Source organism: Dryas octopetala, chromosome 6, assembly GCF_963921425.1.
Source record: "Dryas octopetala chromosome 6, drDryOcto1.1, whole genome shotgun sequence".
Taxonomy (NCBI): domain Eukaryota; kingdom Viridiplantae; phylum Streptophyta; class Magnoliopsida; order Rosales; family Rosaceae; genus Dryas; species Dryas octopetala.
The window spans coordinates 8166724-8181271 of record NC_141371.1 but is presented as its reverse complement, the minus strand read 5'-3'; the positions used below and the strand labels follow the sequence as shown (position 1 = coordinate 8181271).

The window sequence follows — 14548 nt, the reverse complement described above, 5'->3', positions numbered from 1 at the left end:
CGGTTCGAAATAGGTTGCATCGTGTTATGAGGTACTAATTAAGAGTATCGTTTGGAGGATGAGACAAGACATGATTAAGTAATTAAAAGGGATAGTAGTCTTTTGTCCTATATTTGGTGGACTTATTAAGAATTTGAGACAAAATTCATACTTGAAACTATAGTCTAAAATAACTAAGGATTTCTGTCCCTCACTTAAAGGTAGTCTACCATAGAACTAGCCCATCCTGTCTATAGGACACAATCCTATCCTGTGTAGTCCTATCCTGCATTCCAAACGAGGCTATGTGCCTCATTCTAGATACGAGGTGCATACTTGGATGATGATGCATTTGTTAGTACTTTGATCCTATAGTTTGGATCATTTTTCACTTTGATCCATTTATATGCATGGTACATGGTCATTTCGTTTATCAACTTAGACAAAATTCGTGATTTGTTTTTTTATTGAAAATGTTTTAAAGTATAGAGACACAATTAGAAATCAAGGTAAAAATATTATAAATTATAGAGACCAAAATCATAATTTAACTAGTTACAAACCATGATGTGGTGTTGCGTGCTTGACACATGTCCTTATAGATCCGAATAACAGTTGTGGTACTCGGTACTCGGTAGACCGAAAGCCCGCTGGGTTATACTTGAGAACCCGCCGACTCCACCAACAACGCACAACTCGCCACGTACTGCGTGTCATTTTATATCAAATAAAAAATGAAAACAGGATCAAATTTGGAGGGAAACGAAAAAGAAAAATGGCGGTAAGGCGGTAAGAGTCCCTCTCGCGCTTCATATGCGTCTGAAGAACATCTCGTGCTTCATCTGAGACAGAGGAGTCTCTCGTTCTCCATCGGCTTCATCATCTACGACCGAAGAGTCTCTCGTTCTTCATCTGAGACTGAAAGAGTCGCTCTTTTTCTCATCCATGATCCAGCTCTCGCTGCTCACAAATACAAGTTCAAAGGTGTGAATCCATTTTATTTTCGAAAACCTATTTTTGTTCTTTTAATTTTATCACAATCGATTTTTTCTCTTTAATCACATTCGATTTTATATTCGGCTTGTGCATCTTAGCGTTTCGGATCTTATTTGTGTTTTGATTGTTTCAATTTTTGATCAGCTTCATCTACGACTGAAGAGTCTCTTGTGCTTCATCTGAGACTGAAAGAGTCACTCTCTTCTCATCCACGATCCAGCTCTCGCTGCTCACAAGGAGAATACCCGTTCAAAGGTGTGAATCAAATTTAGTTTCTATCTTTTTTTTTTTTCTTTTAATTTTATCACAATCGTTTTTGTATTCGGTTTATGCATCTTAGCATCTTGGAATTTTCTTATTTGTGTTTGATTGTATCAATTTTTTTTTCCTTTTAATTTTATCTAATCACATTCGATTTTGTATTCGGCTTATGCATCTTAGCGTTTCGGATCTTATTTGTGTTTTGATTGAAACGATCAGCTTCATCTGCGACTGAAGAGTCTCTTGTGCTTCATGTGAGACTGAAATAGTCACTCTCCTCTCATCCACGATCCAGCACTCGCTGCTCGCAAGGAGCATACAAGTTCAAAGGTACACTTCAATTTTCCTTTCTGTTATTTCATTCTTTTAATTTGATCATAATCGATTTCTTTCTTAATCACATTCGGTTTGTGCATCTTAGCATTTTGGAAATTTCTTCTTTGTGCGATTGTATCATTTGGAAATTTCTTATTTGTGTTTGATTGTATCAATTTTATGGCAAAATCTTTGACGAATATATATGTGTATATATATATATATATGTATGTGCTTGTGTACGACTAGGTAGTTAATTCCGTTGGAGACGCTCCGAGCGATTTATTACTATCAGAATGCTAGGAAAACTTTTGTGCACTAGCTTCTTCGCTATTATTGCACAATCTTTTAATAGGCTAACACTGTCACTATTCAAGTAATTTTGCTCAAGAAACTAGCTAGTACATTAAACCGCATTACATCTTTGGTTATGCCGGCCATTTTTACACAAATGGCTAAATGCCCTCAGAGTCATGTGAGCATAAAACTCAACTGGAACCTAACTGCCAATTTACAATTGTTGAATGCTGTGCCACTCAATGTAGGCTTTGTGCTGCTCTTTAGACATGCTTCTTTGAAAATTCTGGATGGCTACTCTTCTCCCCCCCTACCTTTTGGTCTGGACAACTTGCTGGCTGGGAAGTGCAGTCGGGCCATTAAAGGACGCGGTGCCCGCGTTTTCTGGTCAAATCCCCTCACGCAGACATATCCTGCAAACCAATTCCAGCAGCTTTTGAGCAAACAAGGATTGCTCTGAACATGCCCGAGGCATTTTGTGACACAAAAACCAAATCCTTAGCTCTAGGGTAAGATGCTAGAAATTGCAACATTCCAAGGGAAGTAGGTTTTTTGTCCCTTTGTTACAATTATGTAAGATTTTGAATATGTGTGTGTCTACAAGTAAGCAACACTGGACTAATGGCTAATTTGTGCATACATGTAACCAAATGAAAGACTAATGGCTAAAATTTCACAATAAAGCTGCTAGAATGACATAGAAATAGGGAAATACCTTTCCAAAAGCATTGTTGAATTGCTGGTGTTGTTAACCCTGGTAAGAAGAAGCATATTCTGAGTGCCATTGATTATATCATTAGTAAAACTATAAGGGCGTAAAGTTTTACAATCATTACCTTTAAATATTGTTGGTATTGAGGTTCCAAAGTACACAGTTCTCCTATTTAGCTTCCACAACCAAGCTCTAGGAACATCAATCGGGTTAAGGCTTGAATCATGGTCGGCAAACACCTGCATAGGACAGTATTTGTAATTGTATTCAATATTACCTGAATTTGAAACAGATGCCTTAAGTACGCAAAGAGAAATAAATTGAGCCAAATGAAAATTCTCACCTCGTTTACTTGGAAGTAAGTGCCATTTAGTGGGAAACTCCCTCTCATTGCTGTTCGGCATGGTATCTGTTCATGATGTGTTTTAAGAATAGGTGAACATTCATCACTGTCATCATCACTTCTATCGGTGTTAACAAGGGTTTAGTAGTGTTGTTTTTGCTATTATAGTTAATGTCATTTGTAGCATTAAAAGTTATACATGGTTATCACAGTAGTTTTGATTAGCATATTCTTACCAAGAGAGTCCCTCGTACTTTTTGTGAATTTGCTTCCCGTGCACTGTTGCATGAGAAACATTCCTTATCGTCACACAATTTACCAAGTTCTTGAGAACTACACCTCTTCTCTGGTGGTTGAATGGAATTTGCCGTTTCACCTGCCACAAACATAATGCATTTAGTGGAATTGGCCAATAAACATTTAGAAAAAGAGGTAATTTATTAGCTTTAGGCAGTACACCTTATGAGGGGCATACAGATGCTCTATGCCATGTCCCTAATGTTAATTCTAATTCCTAAACCAGATTTTCTTGTCGCATCGGGGACTGTTTACTAGGCATTCCTCAAGCTCGGTTGCCCACTTTGGAAGATTGTTCTAGGCTAAACTCTCAAAAGAGGGTTGAGAACTTGGGAGTGAAGAGAAAAATTGGATAGCCAGATTTAAGAATTTGAATGGTAGTAGTTGGTTATTGTTATCTGCATACCTGGTGTCCAAATAGCCAAAAGGTAATTGCATGGATCATCAGGTTCTCGCTTTTCCAACTGTAACTGTATTAAGCAAAGACATATTTAATGGAAATTAATTATGGATAGGGACTCGGCACCAAAAAAAAAATGATACCTACTTATTGATAAAAAAAGGGATAGGTAAAGAAAAATTTAATTTGGTAAGTATGTAGATATTACTAACCATTTCTACAAGAGGGTGTGAATCGGGAAGTTCATAGCTGCATTGTGAAGAACAAGAATCAGTAACATAGAAAATGTTTGGTTCATTACAATATGACAATATTCCTGTACAAAATTATGGAGCTTTTGTTCTAAACTAAATCTTGTTTGCCATCATTTGGCTGATGTTATGTTTTCTGGATGCAAAATCTATATAGTTCTGGATAGCAGTGATGTTCTATAATTTCCATTGGATACCCAACCATGATACTTCCTTTTGTAATTTTCATGTGTTTAAATTTTGAATCACAGAATGGTAACTATTCATTGTCCCTTGGCCAACATGAATCGTATTTAAATAATTGGACTTTCATTTTCCCTTGCTTACTTAAACACTGCTCCATCCATTTAATACTAGAAATACCAAAATCTTGCATGCAAGATATTTCTTGAATTATTGAAGAGATGACAGTGCCTACTTACACTTGGTGCTCAGTTCGTAGTCGGCTCACGTTCTTAAGCTTGGGTGTAGGAATAGATGCAGCTTCAGGAGTTAGAGAAACTAAAGCCTTTGACATTTCACCTTCTTGGAGCTCCATGTTTTCTTGCATATAAGTTTGTAAATTCTGTGTGAACTGCTCAATGTTAAGTTTAATTGTAGGTATTTCATTTGGATCCTCATATAAGTCCTCAATGTCCTCTATTATCTCTGTGCACTCTGGCTCTGGTGTTGCTGGTTCTTCAATAATAGGTTCACAATTACCAACTGCAGGTTTTGTTTCTGATTGCTGGCCTGCTTCCAATTGCTGACATCCTTTCAACTGTTTTGTTGCCTGAGGGAGAGGCAAGGGAACTTTATTGTTCATCTGAGCAGCGTTTGGATAGGCAGTTCTGTCTTCAGTTGCACTCACTATACTTCTCTCCTCTGGCCCTGGCAGGGCAAGCCTTGCACTGCACCCAAAAATTGCTTTGTCAGTAACTTTGTCATATAATCTTGCATTAAAGTGGGTTTTATGAGGATTGTTAATTGGCAGATTTGCAGTAGTCCCCTATGCACAATTTTCATTAGATTGAGAAAGAGGGTTGGTCAATAGACTCAATACCCAATAATGGGTCCTTTGATCACTTTAGAATCTGATTCATGAACCCTTTCATTTTATTATTTTATTATTATTTTTTTATCTATATATGCTTATATTTATTTCCATATGTTGATAAATTGATGTTTACAATTGTCCATACTCCTTGAATGAGTCATAATCAATTTTTAGTCATATGTATGTTTATAACTATATCTTTTACTTGTCAGGCTTAACATCCCAAATGGCTCTAATCGGTGGTGTACGAATGAAATTGTTTTCTTATTTATTGGAACTACCTATATGATGGAGATTGGCTTTTAGATGTAAAGGATTAAAACAACTGATATGCAAACCTTGCGAATGCACTTGCAAAATGCCTACAGTCTCCTCTCATTGGACATGCATTGCAATTCGGTTTGTTTTTTGTGCAGAAGACCTGCATCAGAGATTGTCATTCTACTCATTCTTAGCCTGTGACAGTGAAGAACAATCACTTCAAGTATATAATGCAACAACATACCTTTCCAAATGTTATCATCTGGTAATGCAGCTCATACCTGTTAGCAAATATTGAAATGGTTTAGTCAATCGATATCCAATTTCATGGAAGACCAAATTTTTTTATGGAAGATTTTGTATTTACAGCGTTCTTTGGTCAAGCTTGCACAGTCGTGGCCACAAATATTTTTGAATGGATTCCAGCACTGGGTACCTATAAGAGACAGAAACATCAGCTCCAGTTCTAAGTGCATATGCTTTCCATTAGCAATATGGAGGTCATAATACTCACAGTTCCAGAAGATGCAACTGCAGCGACTCAGGCAGGGGCTGAAGGGGTACCCATCCAAGCCGTACAGCTATACGTCCAACATTTGTGTCCACCTTCAAAGATACAACTGTATATGTTAAGATCTGTTGCATCTATTATTCTGGTCAGTCATACTTTTAATATATTCTCACCGGAAAAGCAAGATGGTGAAGTGTCAAAAGCCGCACACACTCCACACTTTTCAGCCCCAGTCCCCGAAAGCTCAGCAGATACTCTCTACAGGCATACATCAAACAATTTTGGAATGCAAACCACTAAAGCATAATGCATATTCAGTACATATACTTTAGGAAAACAGCCATGGCATTTTGATATGACATGTGGAGGTAAGTGATTGAGTTTCTAGAATTTAGTTTTTACAGTTAGAAATTGGGTTGGAATAATTCTGTGGGCTTACTTTGCTTGGTCAGGTGGAACATCCCTCAACCATTCAAGATTAATACTCCCGTGTTCCCTAACCAGTCGATTAAGGAAATCCTGCACAAGTTTCTCAATCAACATGAGTGATCTAAAAGGCTTTGTGGGTAGTGCGTATGCTGACAAATTTGAGAATTATATTTATAGTATACTTACCTTGATTCTTTCTGCAAGCATATTATTCATCCCCCGCTCTTTGATGGTTTGGGCAATCTCACTAACATCTGCACATCTTACAGCTTCCCAGTCCAAGGAATCCATTGTGTTTGGTGTTTTTTCCCTTTTCCTTCCATTTGATTCTGCCTCTTTCCTTAATTTGTCCCAATCAAGCTGATCCTTTTTCTCTTTTCCAGCTCTCCTGTTCTTTGCTTTTGAGATAGTAGCATTCCTCTTACTGAACTCCTTATTTATTGAATGACCCTGCTCATTTAAATCTGGCTCTGTTTCCTTCTGCATAACATCTATGGTCTCTCCAGAAATGTTCAAACAATTATGCTGCATTTTATTGCTTTGCTCCTGAGCAAGTGTCTCAACATTATTCAGGGTCCCAATTACCCTGATTTGAGACTCAACCATATTATTACCTTCCTGAATGCTAATGCATGATTCACTGGAACATCTTGGTGCTTCTTGAACATTCATTGTCAACTTATTATGTATCGTATCTTGACTAGCAGATTCTGCTGTTAGTGCACTCTGTTCACCCAAATTGTCTTCATATGTGTTCTTGGAAGTATTAGAAGATTGGGTTACTTCTCTGAACAAATCAAAGCACTCAACTTGCAGTACTCCTGGGTTGAGGGTTGGATGCAAACAACAGTCACTGGAAGGGTCCAGGAATGCTTCTTCCCTGTTGAGATTTTGTCTTTGGTCATCATGCTGCATGTATATAGGTTGGTGTTCATAGTTTGATTTGTCATGTGATGACATGTGGCTGCTTCTGTGACTGTAAACTTCACGCAGCATAGTTGATTCAGCCTTCTGCAAAAGCTCCACAAACGAAGTGGAGTGATCCAAATTACTGTTTTTACATAGATTAGGTGGATCCTCTGTTTCTGAGTTGCTCTCACATGATCCTGATTTTTCCACAGTTTGAGAAGTTGAAGAATCCACAGAATTTTGAGATGAAACTACATCATATGTTCTCATATCTTCCTCTATGTGACATTTTGATACCATTCTTGTGATATTGGCGGTTGACCTGTTCACTGAATTATGGTACATCCCTTGACAAGGTTCAGATGAATGGGATAGCTTGCATTCTGTTTCATTTGTTGAGATAACTCCCTCAGTTGTGCTTCCAGAATTCTCATTGATGCTGGCAACTTTTTCTTCGCTGTGCTCACTGTCATTGAATGTTATGGAACTCCAGTCACAAACTGGCTGGTTAGAATTCTCACTAATGCACACTTCTGTTTCATCTTCTACTAAGCTTTCAACCTCTTCATAGCATGATTTTTGGTTGCTCCTTGACTTCAGGGGAAAATGTGCAGCGACTGACATGAATGCAGAGCTGCAAGATGGAGGTAAATATTAGATAAGTTTCTCATTTGAACTTTGTCGAATTCCAAATTTTCTAGTTACTTTTAGAAACAGTTCTTCACCTAGACAGATGATCTGAGACATTTTGAGTAAGGAAAACTCCAACCACTGAGTCCACAACTGATCCCTTCCATGGAGAGAAGCGTCTATCTCCTGTGGAATAAACATTACTGTTACAATATAAAGTTGTAACCGTGCATATCTGAAACTATAGAAATGCGTTTGTGTCTGTGTATATATATAAGGTAGTGTTTTCTTGCCACATATCTGGCATGCTATGTTGCTTGATTGTCAAACTGACACCACACGTTCAAACAAGAGTCTACCTAATCAACAGTCCAGATAGTCAGTCCAACAACATAACATGCTACTGTCTTGTAAGAGAACATTTCCAAAGGTGCTTGAGATTAGCTTAATGGTCAGTACATGAATACACAGAATACATATTTATTTTTTATTGAGTAACTTGCTCTATATAGGACTTCATTGCATGAGATAAGATTAAAAAACACACTAAATTTGTTTTCTATTATTATGCTGACCAAGTATATGTTTCTTTTCCTTGCCAGTAGTCATTGGTACAACAATCAAATTTCTGTCATTCAGCATTTCTTTTGTCATTAGCCTTCACATTATAGTAGAATTTCAATAGTTAAATTTCTGTAGGATTCAATAAATGGCTAGCAGGCAAGTGGAAATTTGAAAATAAAATTCTCCATTTTAGGATATATGCATTTCTTAATTACTTCTATGAAGTTAGTTTTTTGATACTAGATAGGCACTAAGATAGACTTTAAGAGGTTATGGGAGTTCCAACACGTATAAATGGCACAGATGTTGGGCGGTGCCCAACTAGCACATAAGGTGATTTTGGGTGCGGTTAGGCTTGGGAATAAGGTTCCTTGTTGTGAGGCTACACAAAAGATATTGAGGAATATATCTTAGTTCCCTGTGTAAAAGATGTGGCGTTTTCTGTGATTGCTCAAATTGTTAGTGCATGTTACTGGTGAATCATTATTCAAAGAAACTCTGGTAACCTATTTAATATGAATTCCCTTGAAGATACTTAGTGATTATAATCGAAAGTTTATGTACCTTGCACAAGATGCATTCGTGCGATAAAAGAGTCTGCACGTCCACGGAACACTCTACGTTCTTCTTCCCACCATTTTGCTTTCTGTTCATCTGTTCCATCAATACCTTCATTATTTATATTTTCTAACAAAAGCTTCCATACTCTGTCAGTCTCTTCATCAAGGTCAACTTTAGCTCGTGTTCGACGTTTCTTTGTTGGATCAAAAGAACCCTCAAATGGTACAACCGTGTCATCTCTTCTATAAAGAACCAGAGCGTTGTGCTCTTGATTTTGTGTATTAGAGATGACATTATACCCCTGATATGCAAATTTGCTGCTTTCTCTATTGATGTCCAAACGCTTTAATTGCTCAGTAATTGCATCAACAGAAAGCAATTTGAATGCTGCTTTTGGAAGAACACCTGCAATTGATTGGCCAGGAAAATTTAGAAAACTGCTTGAAAGAGTGGGCAACAACTTGCATTTAGAAACATTTAATTTTTTATTGAAATACCTGATGATTTGGCAAAAGACGGTTTCTTATATATTACAACACTTCGACTCGAACTGGAAAGCGAGGTTCTCTTTGTCCTCTTTTTTTTTGCGAGTGTTGCACCTACCTCTGTGACTAGGGCATCAATGCATGTCTGAGTTCTGTCACAGTTCTCAACTCTTTGCCCATTGCCATCAGCTGGTGGTTGTTTTGTGAGATAGGTTCTCTGGAGAATGTGCTCTGGTGTCCTAGTTAGTGAAGCCAAGTCACGAACCCTTGTAGGACCTCTTGATCTTCTCTTTTTCGACATCTCTGTCTGATACAAAGGCAGCATATACTCACCAGCTTGCTGTTTGTTCTGAGGGCCTCTTCCTGCTTCTCCAAATGCAGTTGAAACATTACTAGCATTAAACTGAGGACCAAAAGCCCAGTAGCTAGCGTTTGATTGTCTCCCAACATTTTCTGCCATGGACACATGATATGACGAGCTTGATACGGCAGGATTCTGCCCCTTATCAGTTCTCTTCTTCTTGTATATATTTGGAAAATGCACCCAAGACATCATTGACATCATCTTGTAGTATGCCTGCAAATTATTATAGTTGGCCCCAATGAAATTTCTGGTTCTGGGATCTGCTTGCTCAACAGCATTAGAATATTTTCTCTTGGATCCCTTTCCCTGTTCTTTTTCTTTTGTCGCAATTATAGTTGTGCTGCAGTTGGAATCATTTGGACTTCGTGGGGATGATCGAGTGTCACTATCCAACATGGTTTGTTTAGTGTTTTCCCGTCCAATATGAGTGCTCACTTGTCCTTTTCCTTCTGTAGTGTCTTCATTTTGGGAGTCAACATAGAGTTTTTCCTGTAAGGAACTACTTCCAGTAGGATGTGGTGTGGTTGGAGCTTGTTGTTCAGACAGGGACAAGTGATCTTTTAGCATTCGATTTGCAGAACAGAAGAGTTCATGGGCTATGCCTATTTGCGTGTTATCTATCACTGATTCAATTCCATTTCCAAGCTGCCCAGTTGATTTTGATTGAACTCCATTCGGTGCCTGTGATTCTGAACCTAAATTTAAAGACCTGCATGAAGAACTTCCATCTCTTGGTTCTTCTATGTCAAAATTTAAGGCCCTTCTGCATGATCTCTTGGTAGACTTCAGTTTTTTTGAGTCAATGTGCTCTTTAAGTTCCTCTGGTGGAGGAGGTGTTGTATTTTTGTTGAGTGCATTCTTCCGCACATACTTTCTTCTGACTCTTTGATTTTCCTCGGGACCAGAAGGCTTTGGGGTTCTTTTTGGCTTGCCTTCTGTAATCACCTTGGGCCTGTGCTTTCTCCTCCTTGGTTTCTGTTGCGGTGTCTTGTTCAAGTCAATACTGTTGATCCCTCCCTTGTCAGGGTTGTGATTTTCTTGGAGCTGTGTGGAAAGAGTGGCATGTGATGAGTCTGTAGCAAGCTTTGATGGATCTTTATTGTTTTCAAGCTCAAGGATGTTAATTGTGGCAGCACCAGCATTTGATTGCTCTTGTATTTCGTGGTCTCTTCTGTCATCTGCATTTGAGTTTGGTATTTCAGAATCTTGTACTCTATCTACTCTCCTCGCCTTATCTGGTGTTATTGGTGCAAATTGGGGGATTATCTTGCTAAGGCCCGCAGCATCTGTAGTCCCAGGTAGCAGATTGAGATCATAAGGGTGGTGACCAAAGGGAAGTTCATCTGCATAGAAACAATGGTCCATTTCAGATCATTGAGGTAACAAAAACCACAAACTTTATAATTTTTTGATTTATAGAGTTGCAATGAGTTGATTACGGAGAACTTATTCCCAAGATGATTTTGTTTCTGAATATCAGAAATTCATACAACTTCAACTAACTTTTTCATATTCATAATTGAATGATTGCCGTTACAATGTATATTGACTGAGATGTATGAAAGCCAATGCCAACTATTTTAAATATTCATGAATAAGATAAATTGAACAAGTGAAAATGCCTACTATTTGTTACAAAATGTACACTGTGTCACTGCCCATTGCTTGCTCTATTATAGATGAACCAAATAATTTTGATTGCCTTCGACAGTCACAATTTATTCTAGACATCCTCACTCAACCCTTTAGCCATTATATTACCGATGATCAAGATTTTCATTTTAAATGTTGTTTTCTTTTTCTGACAAGTATTTTTCATCTTCTGCCATTAGGTAGTCACTGCTCCTAGCTAGCCACACTATGGTAGCTCTCCAGCTCATAAATTCAATGACTCCGGAGTTCACTTCTCTAATGGTAAATGCATTCTCCATTTTTTCCCTCTCTTTAATTCTCTTGTCAAATTGTTTTAACATGTTTTGCTTGGGGTGTAAAATAGTACCCGGTCAAAAAGAGGTGTAAAATTGTAGAAGTGGCTGAAGAATTTATAATAAACTTAAAATAAAATTATTCAGACCACATTTATTGAGTTGTGGGTCCTTGCAGTCCAAATTATTTTGATGACCATCTCTCTAATAAAATTATTTTAATATATCTGATTTGGTACTGTTTTATTTTTATCTTCACACAAAAAGTGTTATAAATCCATTTTAATTCTGACCCACTCAATTCTCGTACCACTATATTTATGACCCCATTAAAATCATGTATTCATAGTTTATTGATATACAAAAATGACCAAATTAGCCTTTTAATAAGGGTGAGATTTACTTTACACGTGTCGTACCGCCTTTGTTAGAAATTGTTGTTAAAGCTGTTAAGGCGGTACGACTTTGGTGAATCTCACCTCTATTAAAAATGGTTACGGTAAGTAAATGTGGTCAAATAGCAACGCTGAATATTAAATATTTGGCTGCACTTACACTGAGTTTCTCCCAGCACTGCACTACCAGTCCCATGTAACACGGCATCACCGGCCGAGACGGCAACCGAGGCATCCGCAAGGGCCAAAAGCTCTACACATTTAACACCTTTCCATTGGTCCATGCCATTAAATTGAGACTCTGCTGAAGCTCCAACACTGTAGCCAGTCCCAGCAACAGCTCCATAGTCAAAAAATCTGTTCTCTTCCCGGAGATCCGGCGAGCGAAAGTTCATTAACACCCTGTTTCCTTCATTTTCTTGTGAACCGAATGCCAATGTGTTTGAGGCCATCAACATTTCTTGGTTTGGTTTGGACTGCGGCGGTCTTGGGAGGATAGGCCTGTAAGGAGCCGCTGGCATCCAACAAGAACTCCGATCTTGTAAGGCATCTTCCCCCTTTTCACCGATATCCATCCCTTGGCCAGTTTCTGGAAACCAACAACAGGAACCCCGATCTTGTAAGGCATCTTCCCTCTGTTGGTCCATGTCCATCCCTCAGGGCTCCGAGGTACCTGTCAAAATCTTCGATACCCCCTCCCTCTGGTTTTTCCAGCTCCTCACAAGCAAAGCTGTCTTCCCTTCACTAAATTCAGCTTTCCCAAAAGGCAGAGCTTGGTGTCTGGAAATCCAGCTCTGGAATTCTTCATCACTCTTCGGCCCTTTTCATGGAATCACCTGAAACAGAGAAAAAGAGAGGCAATTTTGAGAAATGTCAGCTGGAAATTTAGCTGAGAAAGACAGGCAGGGAACCAGTTTTGAGCTAATCAGTCCAACCCAGTTCACCAAAAACCATCATAACCAAATTACCTCCTTGAAATGACAGATCTTTCAAACAGAACCCAGAAGCTCTATGGAAAATTTCCATAGTAGAGTTGAGAGCAAAAGCAAGACATAAAAATTGAAGTTGATTGAATCCCAATAATCTAACAATTACTGGAATTTTGGGTTTAAGGAATTAGATAGCGAAACAGAGATCCTACAGATTTGCTCTTAGTGATCTCCGCCACTTTATTCTCTTATGTAGGTAGAATTATAATGAAAATGAGAAAAATTCATAGGTTTGATGAGGGCAATGCGGTCAACCGACCCTATAGCTTTTTTATTTTTTTTATTTAATGATAATGAAGCATTTTTTATTAATTATTGATATGAAGTCTTTCTTTTTTGTTTTAATAATTTTAGAACATATTGACAATATAGTTGATGAATATAGAACAAATTTGGATGGATTTGATGTATGATTGATCATTCTTTATTGCCTTCTCTTTTACCATTTATCTAAAAACGAAAAAAATCTCTTTTTCCATGGATTTTTTTTATTTTTAAATTGAGCAAATTGTGATTGTCTCACAATGGCAATGATTGCCACGGTCGCATAGTGATAATAATTGCCATGGTCGCATAATGACAATTAATAGTATTTTTTGCAATTCAAATAGTTACTGTCACTCAGTGGCAATCACCTGAACAGAGAAAAATCACACAATTCAGGCTTAATTCAATAGGTCTATAGCAAAAACGACGTTGTCAAGATGACTGCGCTACATATTTGGCATCGTACACTCTGTTCAAGCACCTACATATCCATATGTAGTGACGTCATCGGAGGGGGACGAGCCCAAAGATAAAGTTGGTGGAGCCAAAGGAGAGCTGGTCGGAGTCGAGATCGGAGTAAAAGTAGTTCCGGTGGGGGTATGAGCTGAGGTTGAAGATGGAGTCGAGGTAAGAGAAGCGCCAAGAGCCGAGGTCTTAGGCAGTGGAGTCGCGATCGTGGTTGGAGCATCAGTCTTGTGGAGAGAAAATCAGGGGAAAGGAGAGAGGAAGGAAAAGGTGGACCAGCCTATCATGTGTGTTTGAAGGTGGGGCGGCCAATCATGGGTTTTGTTGTTTTGGACTTTAAAAAAAATCCTATATTTTATGTGATTTTTTTAATATATTTTTTAATTAAGATGGAATGGAATATCGAATTTGAGTGCAAGGGGGAGTAATTATATAGCCTTTCTAACTAAGCTATTCTAACACACTCGGGTTCGAACCATCCCCTTGTAATAAATAAAAAAAAAGGCTATTTTAACAACTGCATATTTTATATAGGCTTGAAATACTCAATAATAAATTTTATAATTATAATGGATTCATATGAGTTAGGCCATAGGGTCAATTGGATGGTTGTCACAATAACTTTTTCTACTTATCTTTAAGTATATTATAAGTATTAATTTTGTATGTTGCCTCATTTTAATAGGTTGCACTCACGAGGTTTGTTAAAATTTTTTGAAACTCTAAAAATATCATTTGTTTAATAAAACTATTAAAAGTGCATTATTTAATAATAATTTAATACATTAAATTATTTTATAACAAAACAATTGTAGTTTATAAAGGTGAAAATAACTTAGGAGGTGAATCATGTCGTCTACTAAATTGTGCAATATTTGTTAACACTTTAAATGTGATTTCTTAAAA

The 14548-nt window shown here is 37.7% G+C and overlaps 1 protein-coding gene across 2 annotated transcripts; it reads right to left on the bottom strand.

Moving 5' to 3' along the window:
- Nucleotides 1-1832: 1832 nt before the first annotated feature.
- On the bottom strand, nt 1833-13124 carry DML1 (demeter-like 1). 2 transcript variants are annotated; one of them, XM_086246013.1, is made up of 20 exons: nt 12890-13120; nt 12082-12757; nt 9250-10944; nt 8756-9157; nt 7723-7813; nt 6275-7631; nt 6099-6178; nt 5833-5917; nt 5663-5754; nt 5516-5584; nt 5393-5429; nt 5226-5308; nt 4274-4741; nt 3813-3849; nt 3607-3670; nt 3140-3279; nt 2904-2969; nt 2685-2799; nt 2564-2602; nt 1833-2261 (listed from the first exon to the last, which is right to left on the bottom strand). In XM_086246013.1, the coding sequence occupies exons 2-20, from the start codon at nt 12572-12574 to the stop codon at nt 2143-2145; spliced, it is 5532 nt and encodes a 1843-aa protein (XP_086102139.1). In that variant the 5' UTR covers nt 12575-12757; nt 12890-13120; the 3' UTR covers nt 1833-2142. The 2 variants fall into 2 exon arrangements, 1 of the variants encoding a protein (XP_086102139.1); XR_015122777.1 differs by lacking the exons at nt 1833-2261; nt 2564-2602 and having other exon boundaries at nt 2781-2799; nt 2904-3009; nt 12890-13124.
- Nucleotides 13125-14548: the final 1424 nt, after the last annotated feature.

What these genes read in the sequence shown, in the direction of transcription:
- DML1 (XM_086246013.1), bottom strand. Translation starts at nt 12,574, where the DNA reads ATGGACATGGACCAACAGAGGGAAGATGCCTTACAAGATCGGGGTTCC. An exon ending in AGTGCTGGGAGAAACTCAGT is followed by an intron (nt 10,945 to 12,081) that starts GTAAGTGCAGCC and finishes GTTTCTATGCAG; the next exon opens with ATGAACTTCCCTTTGGTCAC. An exon ending in CTTACTTCCAAGTAAACGAG is followed by an intron (nt 2,800 to 2,903) that starts GTGAGAATTTTC and finishes TGTCCTATGCAG; the next exon opens with GTGTTTGCCGACCATGATTC.